We start from the raw sequence: 17257 nt of genomic DNA, 5'->3' as shown, positions 1-17257 counted from the left end.
CCGGGATTGGAACTTGAGTAGGCTACTTCCAGAGTCCATGCTCTCATCACTACCTTCTTCTCAAATCATACTTTTCTCCAGTCATACTTGCAGAAAAAGAGCAACTGGAAATCTGAATTGTGTAAGTATTTTACTCACTACACTCTATGCACTACACTCTATACTATATGCACGCTGCTGCATTTAAATAGGGAAAACATATACTAGAATTAGTTTAACTTTGTTTTAAGAAATGACTAATGCCACCATATAGCATCTTCTTTTCTCTTATTTTTACTTCCACACCCAGACTCCCTCCCTCAGAAGACAACCAAGTCTTTGCAAGACTGCTGGTGGCTTCTTTTGTTGCTGGGATTCACTAGCTTCCATCTTTCCTCTCACTGGTTCTACGGCCACTGGACTGTGAGCTCTTCGAGAACAGTGATGTACCATCCCTCCTGTACATATCACTATGACTGCATTTATCAGCCTGAGCTGTAATTTATTGCCTCAGTGCCTGCCAAGTAGTAGTCTACTCTCTCCCTGAATACCTCGAATCATGGGAAACTCACTGCATCGTTCAAGACAATCCAATCCATTATTACAATGCAATGGATCCAAAGATAAACTCCCTGGTACCTCATCAACTGGCCCTTGGTTCTGTCACAAATAAGATCATCTCTCCTCTTCAGGTACTTGAGTATGATTTCATTGTGCTTACCTATGTCTTTCTTTCTGGGTTAAAACATTTCCCATTTCTTTGTGCATTATCCTGTGACATGGTTTCTGGTTTACCTATGGTCTTAGTGGCTTGCTTGATGCTTATAGTCTGCCAATGATGCATTTAACGCTCTATCCACAAATGATATTACATGTGGTTTAGGTAATCTCATTAGAGCAGAATTATTCAATTAAGTCTCTACTTTTATTTCCCAGGCTAGAACCATATTAGCTGACAAATCATTTTACCCGTAAAATCAACTAAGTCATTGTCCTTGTGGGTTTTGAAAGGGCCTTAGAGCATGCCTTTATAACTGTCCTTATTAAATAGCAACTTGTCAGACAAACCTAACATTCAATCTTTCAGGAAAATCTCAGTTCTGGATTCTCATCTTGTCATAATTAAAATGATGATAGGGCAGGATCAAGGACAACATCTCAGCTTCCCAACTGGATCACAAAGAACAGGAAGCACATCTAATATGTTCTACATGTTCCTAAAATCACATAACAGTGCCTGATAGATGTTATGTGTTGATTTGCTTGTTAACTGACAATGAGAGGGCTCATTTTAAATGTAGGAGCAAGTTACGATACAGACCTAGAAACGTCTAACAAGAAGACATTTTGTAATTATAGAACAAGTGGGAAGATTTTAGTTTTCAAGGCCAATTGGAAAGTATTGAATGCATCTTGGTTTGTTCACCGATAAAAATACTAATAAGTAAAATTAAGAAATCAGGCCAGGTACAGTGGCTTACACCTGTAATCCCAGCACTTTGGGAGGCCAAGATGGGAGAATCACTTGATCCCAGGAGTATAAAACCAGCATAGGCAACACAGCGAGACCTTGTCTCTACAAAAACTCTAGCCCCGGTTATGGCAATCACCCCTGTAGTCCCAGCTACTCAGAGGCTGAGGCGGAAGGATTGCATGAGTCCATGAGATTGAGGCTGCAGTAAACCTCGATCATACCACTGCACTCCAGTCTGGGCAACAGAGTCAGGCCTGACTCAAAAAAACGAAAAAAAAAGAAAGAAATCAACACCCTTTCAATACAAAACTGTATTGCCCTTCTCTAAATTGCAAAGGAAAGAAACACAGGGTATGTGTGAAACTGCAACTCTAATTCAACATCTTTATTCATAAAGTAGAAATTAAGGATCTTCTCTTCTCTATGTTAGAAATGTTACTGGAAAATTATTATACCAAAGCCCTGGTCATTCAGAGAATTTTCCTATTGCATGAGGGCTTCCTAATGCAAGCATTGAGATGTTTTAGTTTTGAACATTTTTTTTTTTTTAGTTGGAGTCTCACTCTGTCACCCAGGTTGGAGTGCAATGGCACACTCACAGCCACCCCAGCGTCAACTTCCTGGGTTCCGGTGATCCGTCCACCACAGCCTTCCAAGTAACCAGAACTACAGGCACATGCTATTACGTCCAGCTAATTTTTGTGATTTATTGTAGAGATGAGGTCTCACCAAGTTGCCAGGGCTGGTCTCGAACCCGCAGGCTCAGGCAATCCACTCACGTCAGCCTCCCAAAGTGCCAGGATTACAGGCTGAGTCACTGAGCCCAGCCGTTCTAAACTATTTCATAGAAATTCCTCTGAATTATTGCAGACTCATGTCTTCTTAAATGTAATTTAATCTTTGATGTTCATAACAATCAAGTTGATCCATCAGGATATTATGGTTGCCTGCTATACTACAATGAAGTCCTCAGGAAAACTGAGCCAGCCAAAGCTATCTTCCCCAAATCAAATGACTCCCCACAGCTATACCGCTAACAGTTTCTCTGCCCTGCACTTCTGCATCCCTTCATTATGCTTCATTGGCCTATCAGCCATATTCCTTCACGTCTCTATTTTTCTACTTTTCATTTAGTATTTTAAAAATAGATTTTTAAAAAAACTTGCCATAATTTTGTATAATTAAGAGTTCAAGCTGGGCTTGGTGGCTCAGCCTGTAATCCCGCGCTTTGGGAGGCTGAGGTGAATGGATTGCCTGAACCTGCGGGTTCGAGACCTGCCTGGGCAACTTGGCGAGACCACATCTCTACAATAAATCAAAAAATTAGCCAGGGGTGGTAGCGCGCCTGTAGTTCCAGCTACTTGGAAGGCTGAGGCGGAAGGATCGCCGGAGCCCAGCAGGTCGAGGCTGCGGTGGCCGGGAGCAGTCACTGCACTCCAGTCTGGGCGACAGAGTGAGACTCCAACTCAAAAAAATAATTAAAAAAAGAGTTCCAAAACTGTAAGTGAGGAAATGCTCTTGTAGATAATTTTGTGCCAATAAATGACTCCCAGTTGAAATTATCATTAGAGCATAGGCTTCAGTCCTCTATTTTGGTATCTCAGAAGCAATTTTTAGTCATATTCTGGACCTCAGCTATAATTAAAGTAAATGCTGCTTATGCTAAGATCCATAAAACAAACCTTCAAGCATGCTTCGGATTTCTTCATCATGAGTGACTTCTTTTGCTGTCTGCCCACTCCCATTAACAACTGTAGTGTCAGCATTATATTCTAAGAGATGCATTACCAACTCCTAAAAAAAAGAGAAATTATTTTTAGCTATTATTAAGCTAAGACTTTACTGCATTAAAGCCCTTTTCCAAATTATTAATTACCAGTTTTCACAATAGAGTCAGTTATATCTATAATATGTGATTTAACTTATTGTGATAATATTTAACGACTGCCTAAGCAATTGAAAATCTACAATTATACCCAGCCAACTTTTTTTTTTTTTTTTTTTTTTTTTTTTTTGAGAAAGCAGGATTTATCGAGAGGAAAGAAAAGCTCCCACAGTAGGAGGGGACCTTAGGGGGTTGCCCCACAGCCAACTTTTTATTTTTTTTTAAGAGTCAGAGTCTCACTCTGTTGTCTATGTTGGAGTGCAGTGGCATGCTCACATCCACCCCAGCATGAAGCTGCTGGGCCCCGGCTATCCTTCTGCCTCAGCCTTCCAAGCAGCCGGAACTACAGGTGCGTGCTACTGTGCCCAGCTAATTTTTTTACTTTTATTGTAGAGACAAGGTCTCACCAAGTTGCCTGGGCTGGTCTCGAACCCACAGGCCCAGACAATCCACTCATCTCAGCCTCCCAAAGTGCTAGGATTACAGGCTGAGCCACCAAGCCTGGCCCAGCCAACTTCTATATTTGATTTTTTAAAGTATAATAGCTGGTTGTTTTACCCAAATAATTCATGTGATCAAATTAAATGTGTAAGTAGACAAAGCCATTATTTAAATTCTAGTAGGAAATACTTTATTTAACATCATTCCCCTAAGCATAGTAAGAAATAAAATTTTCCAACAGATCTAGATTTTTAAAAATTAATCCTGATGTTTACAGAAAATAAACCATTATTTTCTAAAGCGATAAAGACTGATAGGATATACCACTATTGAAGAAATGGTTTATATTGAAGCAGTATAATTAAGCATTATATAAGAATGACAATCTCCTGATTGTACTTAACAATGGAGAATAAACTACATCATTTATATTTACTCCAAGTGGCTAACTGCTCTTTAAGAAACTTCAAATGAATTGGTAATATGTAAGTCCAGTATCACTGGATCAGTTATACAACTTAACAAGAGAGCAGAAACGGAAGAAAAGAATTTTTAACATTGAAGATTATATTAGAAATTCAATGTTTAATTATCCTAAGATGCACTGCAGCCAGGTAGGGAATAATGGCAGTATTTGTTTTTTAATCCTATAGTAAGGGAGCCCAAAACACAGTGTTGTTCTAACTTCTAAACTGACAGTGACTGTAAAATATGAAGTGATATCCTGTATCAGTACATTGAATATCAATTGTAATTGTATGACATTGTCCTTGGAGTTTTATCCTTCTTTGAGCTATAACATTTCCTACATTATTTTTAAATAGTCTTATATTTTAAAATGCCTAAATAAAAAAAAAAAAAAACCACAAACAGGTAAAAGAAAACAATGTACTCATTATTTTAGTCACTAGATGACCACTATAAACATTTTGGTATATTTCTTTCTAATCATTTAAGAAATCAGGCTGGGTACAGTGGCTTACACCTGTAATCCCAGCACTTTGGGAGGCCAAGACGGAAGAATCACTTGATTCCAGGAGTACAAAACCAGCATAGACAACACAGCGAGACCTTGTCTCTACAAATCTCTAGCCCCGGTTATGGTGACTGCCTCTGTAGTCCCAGCTACTCAGCTGGGTGACAGAGTGAACAGGAAGCATATTTAATATGTTCTACATATCCCTAAAATCACATAACAGTGCCTGATAGATGCTATGTGTTGATTTGCTTGTTAACTGACAATGAGAGGGCTCATTTTAAATGTAGGGCTCATTCTAAATGTGCCACTGCACTCCAAGCTGGGTGACAGAGTGAACAGGAAGCACATCTATATTCTACATGTCCCTAAAATCACATAACAGTGCCTGATAGATGTTATGTGTTGATTTGCTTGTTAACTGACAACAAGAGGGCTCATTTTAAACGTAGGAGCAAGTTAAGATACAGACCTAGAAATGACTGACAAGAAGACATTTTGTAACTATAGAACAAGTGGGAAGATTTTAGTTCTCAAGGCCAATTGGAAAGTAATTGAATGCAGGATCTTGGGTTTTTTTCACTGATAAAAATACTAATAAGTAAATAAGTAAATACTAATAAGTAATAGCATGTGCTACTTGGAAGGTTGAGGCAGACGGATTGCCGGAGCCCAGCAGGTTGACACTGGGGTGGCACGTAGAACATATTTCCCTATACATACATTTGAGTTTTTAAGCATAATTTTACTCATATACCACAGTTATTTTATGTGATATGAGTTTCACATAATATATATATTTCCAGCATACTATATAGTGTTTACAAACACACTGTTCATGGCTGAATGTTATTCTATAAAATGTACCACCATATTTTAAAAATAGGGAAATGTTTTTTTTAAAAGTCCCAATATTTTGATAAAGTGAATTCTCATAAAATATTTTAACATCTCCTACCATTTTAAAGACAACATTTTGGGGGAAGCATTCTCATGCTTTATATAAATATTTTATATTAATAAAGAAAGTAGAATAACCCGCAGAATGATAAAAAACATGTACAAATAATTTATCTGATAAGAGACTCGTATGTAGAATATATAAAGAACTTTTACAACTCAATAAAAGGACAGTCAAATTTAAAAATGGGAAAAGTTTTGGAAGGCCTAGGTGAGGGGATTGCCTGAGCCCACGGGTTCCAGAAAAGTCTAGGCAACTTGGTGATGAGACCTCATCTCTGCAATAAATCAAAAATTTAGCTGGGCATGGTAGCATGCACCTATAGTTCTGGCTACTTGGAAGACTGAGGCAGAAGGATCGCCTGAACCCAGCAGGTCAACACTGGAGTAGCTGCAAGCGTGCCTCTGCACTCCACCCTGGGCGAGGGAATGAGACTCCAACTCCAAAAAAAAGGGAAAAGATAACAATAAACAATCTGGAAAAGAAATTAAGAAAACAATTCTATTTATGATAGCACCAAAAAGAATAAAATGCTTCTGAATAAGCTTAGCTATGAAGACAAAAGACAAGTACACTAAAAAAAAATTTTTTTTTTTTTTTGAGTTGGAGTCTCAGTTGGTCGCCCAGGCTAGAGTGCAGTGGCTTCTTCACAGTCACCTCAATGTCAACCTGCTGGCCTCTGGCAATCTGTCTGCCTCAGCCTTCCAAGTAGCCAGAACCACAGGCATGCACTACCACACCCAGCTACTTTTTGATTTATTGTAGAGATGAGGTCTCACCAAGTTGCCTGGGCTGGTCTTGAACCCTTGGGCTCAGGCAATCCACTCACCTCGGCCTCCCAAAGTGCTGGGATTACAGGCTGAGCCACCAAGTCTGGCCAAAAAAAATTTCTTAAACAAATTAAAGAAGACAAATAAATTGGAAAACATACTGTGATTGTGGATAGAAAGACTTAATATTGTTAAGAGAATACTACCCAAAGCAATTAACAAACTCAATGCAATCCCTATCAAATCCCAACTATGTTTTTTACAGAAACATAAAACCCCATCCAAAAATTCATATGGAATTTCAAGGAAACTGAAATAGCCAAAACAATATTTTTTTAAAAAAAAAAAAAGAACAAAGTTTGAGACTCACATATGCTAATTTCAAAACTTACTACAGAGCTACCATAATCAAAACAATCTAGTACTAGCACAAAAACAGACATGTAGTTTAATAGGACAGAATAGAGAGCCCATAAATAAATGTTCATAAATATGGTCAAATGATTTTTGAGAAGAGTGTCAAGACAATTCAATGGGGAAAGGACAGTCTCTTCAAAAATTGTGCTAGGAAAATCCACATTCAAGAGAATAAAGTTGGACCTGTACCTTAAGCCAGCAGGCCCTAACATTATTGGCATTAGGGACTGGTTTCGTGGAAGATAATTTTTCCATGGACGGGTGCAGGGAGAAATGTGCAGTCAAACATCTCTGCTAATCACCACCTCAGCTCCACCTCAGATCATCAGGCATTAGATTCTCATAAGGAGCTCAAAACCTAGATTCTTCGCATGCATAGTTCACAAAGGGTTTGCGCTCCTATGAGAATCTAACACCACAGCTGATCTGACAGAAGGCAGAACTTATCTCTCCCACCACTCACCTCCTGCTGTGTTGCCTAGTTCCTAACGGGCCACAGATGGGCACCGGTCCATAGTCTGGGGTTTGGGGACCCCTGCCTTAAACTATACATGAAAACTAACTCAAGATGGAGCAGAGACATCAAAACTAACACTATTAAAAAGACTAAGCCGGGCTCCGTGCCTCAGCCTGTAATCCCGTGCCTTTGGGAGGTTGAGGTGAGTGGACTGCCTGAGCCCGCGGGTTCGAGACCCGCCTGGGCAACGAGACCTCATCTCTACAATAAATAAAAAAATCAGCCGGGCATGGTAGCGCATGCCTGTAATTCCGGCTACTCGGAAGGCTGAGGAGGAAGGATCGCCGGAGCCCAGCAAGTCGAGGCTGCAGTGGCCGGTCCCGGGATCGGCCACTGCACTCAGTCTGGGCGACAGAGTGAGACTCCAACTCAAAAAAAAAAAAAAAAAAAAGACTAGAAGAAACGTGGCAAGAAAGCTTCATGAGACTGGATTTAGCAATAATTTCTTGGACACCAAAAGCACAGGCAAAAAAATAAATTGTACTTTATCAATATTAAAAACTTTTGTACATCGGAGTCCCATCAAGAGAGTGAAAATACACTGAGATGCCACGTAACTCCAGTAAGAATGGTCATCATTAATAAAACAAAAAACAACTGATGCTGGCGAGGATGCGGAGAAAAGGAAACCCTTCTACACGGCTGGTAGAAATGCAAACTAGTTCAACCTCTATGGCAAACAATGTGGCAATTCCTAAAAGTACTAGAAATTGACATTCCATGAAACCCAGCAATCCCTCTTTGGGGAATATACCTGGAGGAACTTAAATCACTCTACAAAAAAAAGATACCTGCACACGCATGTTTATTACAGCACTATTTACAATAGCAAAAACATGGAACCAACCACGATGTCCATCAAAACTGGACTGGATAAAAAAATGTGGTACATATACACGATGGAATATTATGCAGCCATAAAGAACAACAAAATCATGGACTTTGCAGCAACTTGAATGGATTTAGCATCCGTAATACTCAGCGATCTACCACAGAAACAAAGAGCTAAGTACCACATGTTCTTACTCATAAGTAGACCCTGAACATTTACCATAATACTATAAGAAAGGGATCAGCAGCAGCCGGAAACTGCCGGGGCGGGGGGCGGGGTAGAGGGGACACATAACATTAAGAAGGATACCTGATCTCAAACCAGGCAAAGTGAGGACCAAAGGGAGACCCAAATTTTGCCTGCATGATGACCACTAGTATACCTAATCCTGAACTGTACCACATATCTTTAAAATAAAATTAAAAAAGAAAAGAAAGTAAACAGGTGGCACAAATATGCCTGTGATAAAACGGAATGGGGGAGAAGAGTGAAAATAAACTCAGAGAATGACAGAAAATATCTGCAAATCATATATCTGATAAGCATATACAGAATATTTAAAAAATTCCTAAAACTCAATAACAAAACAGGATTAAAAAACAGGCAAAGGACTTGAAAAAACATTTCTCCAAAGAAGATAATACAAATAGCCAATAAGTACATGAAAAGATGTTCAGTATCACTAATAATAAGGGAAATGCAAACCAAAACCAAATGAGATACCATTTCACAACCACAAGATAGCTAAAATTTAAAAGGTGGACAAGTGTTGGCAAGGATGTGGAGAAACGGGAACCTTCATACAATGCTAGTTGGAATGTAAAATGGTACAGCTCCTTTGGAAAACAGTTTGGCGGTCTGCAAAATGCTAAACATAGAGTCACCAGATGACAAAGTCATTCTACTCCAAGGTATATACCCAAGAGAGATGAAAACATATGTCCACACAAAAACTTGTATACGAATGTTCAGAACAGCATTACTCATAATGGCTACCACATGGCACACTCAAATTAAGGAATGTTATTTCTCAACCTACTTAATACCCTCATCTAGTGGTTTTATATCATTTTTGTAACTGCTCAGCTCACTCCTGTAATCCCAGCACTTTGGGAAGCCAAGGTAAGATTGCCTGAGCCCATGAGCTTGAGATCAGCCTGTGTAACTTGGCGAGATCTCATCTCTACAATAATCAAAAAACTAGCCAGGCATGGTGGAGGCTAAGGAGGAAGGATTGCCTGAGCTCAGTTGGTTGAGGCTGCAGTAGCCGTGAGCATGCCACTGCACTCTAGCCTGGGTGACAGAGTGAGACTCCAACTCAAAAACAAACAAAAAAAAAACACTAGCCTGGAACCTGATGGATAAAAAAATCCCCAAAGAACTGTGGGGAAGAGGCAGAGCAAACAGTATGTACAGAGTACAGAGAGGTTACCTTTGTTAAGGAAAGAAAATATACTTCAATTGTGTGGAAATAGGGCATAGGGAGAGGAAAGGGCCATCAGTGAAGAATGGGAAGTAAGAGTTATGCATTCTTAGGGAATTCAGGCTTTCCTAAGGATGAAAGGACTTCATTGAAAAGTTTCTGAGGAGCAATAGCAAATCTGCAAGTTAGAAAGGCACCTGACCACTGGGTAAGGACTTAAAGCAGAGGTTCTCTATTTTACTTAACACTTCCCTCCCCTTTGCTTGTGTCCGACTACATATTTCTAATGTTTAGTGAAAATATAAATCAAGACAATAAAGATAATCTTTACTGTACCAAATACCATACTAAAATTAAGATTTAGAACTGTCCATACAAATTGGCATCTGGGGCCGGGCTGGGTGGCTCAGCCTGTAATCCCAGCACTTTGGGAGGCCAAGGCAAGTGGATTGCCTGAGCTTGGGCAACAGGAGAGACCTCGTTTCTACAATAAATAAAAAATTAGCTGGGCGTGGTAACTTGCGCTTATAGTTCCAGCTACTTGGAAGGCTAAGGCAGAAGGATCTCCGGAGGACAGCAGGTTGAGGCTGCGGTGGCTGGGAGTGTGCCACTTCACTCCAGTCTAGGCAACAGAGTGAGACTCCAACTCAAAAAAAACAAAACAAAAAGAAATTAGCATCTAGGAGGCCTTAATAACAACATGGTCTGATGATTGTAGTATTCATTTCAAATGGTCAATGGCCGTGGTAATCATTACACAATGGACCTGTATATCAAAACATCCCATGTATATCTTGAATATATACTATTTGTCAATTATACTTCAATAAAGCTGAAAACCTTTTTAAAAATAAAAATAAAGCAGAGGTTCTCAAAGTGCAATCCCCAGACCTGCAGCATCAGCGTCACCCATGAACTTGGCAGAAATGCAAGTTGGGCCTCATCTCAGACTCACTGACTTGGAAAATCCTGGAGTGTGGCCTAGCAATTTGTACTTTAAGAAGCTTTCCAGGTGAGAAATACAAGTTGTCAGGTAGAAGAAATATCATCAGAAAATGTTGTTAAACAGAATCAGAATTAGAAAATCAAGCAAAAAGCACCTCAAGAGACTAGTGGTTGAATTTCCATCCCAGGGCTTCAGTAAACACCCAAAAAGTGAGTGGTCAATGTCTATTTTTAATATCTCAGTGGATAGAAGAGGCTTTAGTTTTCTTCAAGAGTCTGTTGTAACATGACTGCTCTTATGCTTAAAAAAAAAACCTGTTTACGAGCAACCCCCTCAGGTCCCCTCCCACTGTGGGAGCTTTTCTGTGTTCTCAAATCCTGCTTTCTCAAAAAACAAATGTTTTATTTAACTGTGCTTCTCTTTGCTCAAATTTAAAGACCATCCTGCTTTAAAACTTTATACAGATACCAAACAATTAGTTGTTATCTTTCTCATCGTCCCTCAAGATCTGAAATTTTTCATCTAGTCCTGAATCGTCCCTGGTGCTCTAAGCAAGTCCAATTCCAATCACTTTTCCCTCACAGGATACTCCTTTCATCAACGGAGCATGTTGTTCTCCTCTGAACCTTCAGGCATCTTTCCACATTCTTTATTGATTATTCACTTAACTTACTAAAGTACTTAGAAAACAGTCTTAGGTAATGAATACTGAAGAAATTTGAGAAGGACAAAGCTCTGACAAAATCAGACCTAAGATCAGGATACTGACTGGGGACACCCTATATGAAGTTGGGTACCTTGAGAAGAGGTGAAAATACAGATGTCCAAATAACCTCCAGAAATAAAAAAATGAAGCCACAAGAGAAGACTAGCTTGTTGAAAGCTTCTTATGGCTTAAAAAAAAAAAAAATCAGCTGGGCACAGGTGGCTCAAACCTGTACTTCCAGCACTTTGGGAGGCCGAGGCAAGAGGATTACCTGAGCCCATGGATTCGAGACCAGCCTGGGAAACAATAAATCAAAAAAATTAGCTAGGTGTTGTAGCACGTGCCTGTAGTTCCAGCTACTCAGAAAACTGAGGCAGGGGCATCACCTGAGCCCAGGAAGTCGAGGTTACAGTGGGCCATGAGCATGCTACTGCACTCCAGCCTGGACATCAGAGTGAAACTCCAACTTAAAAAAAAAAAAAAATCAAGCTGGGCTCAGTGGCTCAGCCTGTCATCCCGCGCTTTGGGAGGCCAAGGTGAGTGAACTGCCTGAGCCTGTGTGTTTGAGACCCACCTGGGCAACTCGACGAGAACTCATCTCTACAATAAATCTAAAAATTAGCCGGGGGTGGTAGCGCGTGCCTGTAGTTCCAGCTACTTGGAAGGTTGAGGTGGAAGGATCGTTGGAATCCAGCAGGTTGAGGCTGCGGTGGCCGGGAGCGGCCACTGCACTCCAGTCTGGGCAACGAAGTGAGACTCCAACTCAAAAAAAAAAAAAAAATCAGAAGAACATCTATAATGACAGGTAAGGGACGAAAAGACAGAAACCATAAAAGCAGCCAGAGAAATAAATGTGCTGTTGCCTCTCCCCAGAGAAGTGATCATCCTCATTATAGTGGAACTATAAAAAATAAGAAGAAGAAAATAGCAACCTTTACAATTAGTAAACCACTGATGACCTTTTGAAAAAAATTCAGTTAACCAGTACAGCCAAGACTCAGGCTAGAAAGTGTCAAAATAACCAGATGCTAAGGAAGTTGACAAAGGGGATATACTTTTTAATATTTTTTTAAAATCTGAGCCAAGACAAGCATCTGCTCAGAGAAGCCTTCCTCATTCACTCTACCTAGAGTGGCATTCATCCTCTAGGCTCATCCTCTTGCCTTATTAATTTTCACCGCACTTCTACTTTTCTGTATTTGGTATTTGTTCCTTCTCTACGAAGGAAGAGATTTGGTCTGTTTTGTTCACTACTATACCTCCTGCACCTAGAATAATGGCCATTTATTTTGAATATGTACTTCTGAGTAAAGATGTTTTGCTTAAATATCCCTGGCCAAAGCAGCACTCTAATTTGTCAAATAACCACTAAGAAGTTAGAAGAGTAAAGTATTAGTTTTGAGCATACTGTTCAAACATTTTTCAAAATGGGCACACACAGTAGGTTTGGACTAGTGGCACACAATCACGGTTTGCACTAAGAGCAAAGTTCACACATCCAGGAATCATGCCCCCATACTGCCGTGACTCTACTTCCTGCTCAGTGAAGTCAGTCATTCCTTTACTGTACCATTATGTTGCTGTCCTTATACAATTCATCTCAGGTGAAACACTTAGAAAAAAATCTCACGCCCAGATCGATTTTTTTTTTTTTTTTGAGGTAGAGTCTCACTCCGTCGCCCAGAATGGAGAGCTGTGGCATGCTCGTGGCCACCCCAGCGTCAATATGCTGGGCTCAGATAATCCTTCCACCTCAGCCTTCCAAGTAGCTGGAACCACAGGCTTGTACCATCATACCCGGCTAATTTTTTTTTTTTATTGTAGAGACGAGATCTTGCCAAATTGCCCAAGCTGGTCTCAAACCTGGGGGCTCAGGCAATTCAGTCGCCTCAGCCTCCCAAAGTGCTGGGATTACAAGCTGAGCCACCGAGCTGACCAGATCGATTTTTTTAAAATAACAGCTTTATTAAGATATCACTCATATACCATAAATTAACAAGTACACAATTCTGTGGTTTTTGGTATATTCACAGAGTTGTGCACCACTATCTAATTTTAAAACATTTTCATCACCCTCCCACCCCCCAAAAAACATTCACATCCATTAACAATCACTCCTTATTTCCCCTTCCCCTAATCCCCTAGCAACCACTAATCTACTTTCAGTCTCTATGGATTTGCCTATTCTGGACGTTTCTATTAAAAAATCATGCAATATGTAGCCTCTTGTGTTGATGTTTTTTTCCCCCTAAGCCAGAGTCTCACTCTTTCACCCAGGCTGGAAGGCAGTGGCACTATCACGGCCACTGTAGCCTTGACCTGCTGGGCTCAGGGGATCCTTTTGCTTCCACCTTCCAAGTAGCTGGGACTTCAGGCACACACCACCATGCCTGGCCAATTTTTTTATTTATTGTAGAGATGAGGTGTTGCTGTGTTGCCTAGGCTGGTCTGGAACTTCTGAACTCAGGCAATCCTCTCGCCTTGGCGTCCCAAAGTGCTGGGATTACAGGTATGAGCCACTGCACCCGGCCTCTTATATTGACTTTTAAAGAAGACTTTTTAAAAAATCTATAAAATTATCTACATTCAGCAGAAACTCCACATGAAAAGTTCTACTTCTTGTAAAGCAATTTCTTAATGCATTAGGTTTCATCAAAATTAGAAAGGATAAACAATTTCTACTAAGTATGGTTACTGAACTGTTAGAGACTGTAAGCAGAGGTTCAAGAAAACAATTTAAATACTGAGTTGTACAACTTTAATACAACTCCAAGGAAATGTCAGAACACCTTTCTGGGTTTCATTATGTTGATATACTGTAAACGAGAAGACAGGATTATGCCAGGGTTCCCCAACTCACAGGCTATGGACAGGTACCGGTATCTGACCTATTAAGGAAGCTGGCTGCACAGCAGGAGGTGAGCAGTGTTACACCTCCTGTCAAATCAGTGTCAGCATTAGATTCTCATAGGATCTTGAACCCTATTGTGAACTGTGCAGCTGAGAGCGCTAGGTTGCACATTCCTTATTAGAATCGAATGCCTGATGGTCCTCCTCTTCCCCCCACTACCTGTCTGTGGAAAAATTGTCTTCCACGAAACCGGTCCCTGATGCCAGAAAGGTAACGGCCTGTTGCCCCAAGACATTTTAAAATTCCCCTACCAAAAATGGTTCCTTTTTTTTTTTTTTTAAAGTCAGTCTCACTCTGTCACCCGGCTGGAGTGCAGTAGCACATTCACGGCCACCAGAGCCATGGGCTCAGGTGATTTTTCCACCTCACTTTCCAAGTAGTGAAACCACAGGAGCACACCACCACACCTGGCTAATTTTTTGGTTTATTGTAGAGACAAAGTCTCACCAAGTTTCCCAGGCTGTTCTCCAACCCCTGGACTCAGGCAATCCTCTTGCCTCCGCCTCCCAAAGTGCTGGGATTACAGGCATGAGCCACCGTGTCTGGCTTGTTATGTTCTAAAAACTGGTTCCTTAGAAGGGTGAACTTTAATTATCCAATATTCACATGTGTGAAAATACAATTCCCTAGACTTGAGAAAATAAAGTATCCACTGAAACCCAAATTTTTATTGAATAAAATCAACAACAAAAGTATATTCCCTTGAAAGATGACGCATGATTTCTTTCTTGAGAAAGATCAAAGTTCTAACTGAATTTAAGACTAAAGACTTGAAACAATTATTTCTAAATAAGTGGAAAAATACATAGTAATATCTAATGTTTAATTAATGTTTACTCTGCATCAGACACTGTCCTAAGAGTTTTACTTTTACTTAAACCTTCACAAAAATTATACAAGGTAGGTATTATTATTACACTTATTTTTAATGATATGGAACCAGAGACACAGAGGTTTATAAATATGTTTTATATGTACTAATATTTATTAAAAATCTTGGAGGCTGGGCTCAGCGGCTCAGACTGCAATCCCAGCACTTCGGGAGGCCAAGGTAAGTGGATTGCCTGAGCCTGGGGTTCAAGACCCATCTGGGCAACTTGGCAAGACCTTGTCACTACAACAAATCAAAAATTAGCTGGGTGTGGTAGTGCACGCCTGTAGTTACGGCTACTTGGAAGGCTGAGGCAGAAGGATCGCCGGAGCCCAGCGGGTAGAGGCTGCGGTGGCTGTGAGCATGCCACTGCACTCCAGCCTAGGAGACAGAGTGAGACTCAGACTCAAAAAAATAAAAATAAAAAGATCTTGGAAAAGGTAAAGAAGATACTACAGTCTACAAATTCAACAAAGTTCACTCAATGATGAAGCCCAACAGTCAAGTCAGTAAGTTCTACTCATGCTCATGGAACTTGTATAAGCTTTAAAAACTGTAAATCTTAAATATGAAGCGATAACCAATTACATCCTGAGATTTGAGATATGACTAGTACAAAGGACAAAGATCAAGACAGAGAAGGAAAAAAAACACTGAAAGATATAAAAATGTAGATGAAAACCTTAAAAAGAACTGTAATATCCTCACAGAAATGAGGTATTTCTTCATTAACCAAGAATTGAATGCTATTTTAAAAATCCAGACAAAAATAAAGCATTCTTAAAAGAATAGCAGAAAAATTCAATAGAAAGGCTGGAAGATAAATCTGAAGCCATCTCCCTGATTAGGTTTACATGGCACAGTCAGCTTTAATAAAAGGACATTAACCTGTGTGGACAGGACCTAACCAAGTACATCCTCAAAAGGAGTGGACTCTTCCTGGCAAAGAGACCAGAAGTATGTGAGAGCTCATGGAAGGGACCGTGTGACCGAGCCCTGCAGGTGGCCTATAAGAGCTGAGAGATATACCCAGCAAAAGACCAGGGACTTCAGACCTGCAACTGCAGTGAATTCTGCCAACAACCCAAATGTGCTTAAAAGAGGCCCTCAAGCCCCAGATGAGAATACAGTTCCACTGATGCCTTGATTTCAGTCTTATGAGGCCCTCCTGAGAGTGAATCCAGCTAAGTCTGACTAGAACTGTGAGACAATAAAGGGGTGTTGATTTAAGCCATTAAGTTTTGATTTGTTATGCAGCAATTGAACCTAATACACAAATTTAGAAGTCTAAAGATAAACACAGAAAAATTCCAGGACACCAAGGGAGAAGGAAAGATTTCATCTCAACCCAACAGTATTTTTAGCTGGGCATATGGCCACCTAGAAAAAAAAGACTCCATTTCTTAGCTATGCTTTAGCTAAGCATGGTCCCGAGACGTCTACAGCAATGGGATTAGGCAGAAGTGTCATATAACAGCTTCCGGGAATCTTTTAGAAGAGGTAGTTTGTTTATATTCTTTGTCCCTTTTTTTGTGCCTCCTCAAAACTGCTTCCTGGAACTGAGATGCTCCCATACTTGATGATATGGTCAAAGCCACACATAGAACATCAAGACAAAAGAATCCTAAGTATTTAAGTATTTTACCATATGCCATAGACTACCTACCTTGACTTTTACATGAAAGAGAAACAAACTATCTTGTTGTAGGTTGCTATTATTTTAGACTATCAGTCATTCTAATTTTAACTGATATACTTCCAGTAATTAAACAATAATCAGGTCACATACACAAGACCAGGAATCGGAATAGACCTTGACTTCTCAACAAAAACACTAAACACAGAAAACATGTTTTTTTTCAGAATTTTGATAATACCTCCAAAGTTCTGGGGGAAAAACGTGATTTCCAACCTAGAAATCTATACATAAGCCAAACTATCACAACCTTTGTTTTTGAGTGATAGTTTGGCTACATATAGATTTCCCATGCGGCCTTTGTGTTTGACAATTTGGCATTGTCACTGTTTCCTAGCATTTAGTGTTGCTGTTGTGCAGTCCAGGGCTGTTCAGATTCCTGGTCTTGACTCAAAAATTCGTATGTCTCAAAAAATTGATTTCCCATGCAAATTTTCTCAGGGAGCTTCTGA

General features: G+C 40.0%; 1 protein-coding gene across 1 annotated transcript in view; it reads right to left on the bottom strand.

Annotated features, from left to right (window-relative positions):
• The window catches only part of OSBPL1A (oxysterol binding protein like 1A), a 200318-nt gene that overhangs the window by 161783 nt on the left and 21278 nt on the right, over positions 1-17257 (bottom strand). Inside the window, exon 4 of the mRNA XM_008069370.2 lies at positions 3136-3247. Within this exon, the coding sequence (XP_008067561.1) occupies positions 3136-3247 (112 nt within the window). The remainder of the gene's footprint in view (positions 1-3135; positions 3248-17257) is intronic.

This window comes from Carlito syrichta, unplaced genomic scaffold, assembly GCF_000164805.1.
Source record: "Carlito syrichta isolate Samal-C Ts95f unplaced genomic scaffold, Tarsius_syrichta-2.0.1 Scaffold311970, whole genome shotgun sequence".
Lineage (NCBI taxonomy): Eukaryota > Metazoa > Chordata > Mammalia > Primates > Tarsiidae > Carlito > Carlito syrichta.
Note: the sequence above shows the minus strand (reverse complement) of the source record. Positions and strands in the feature narration are given on the sequence as shown.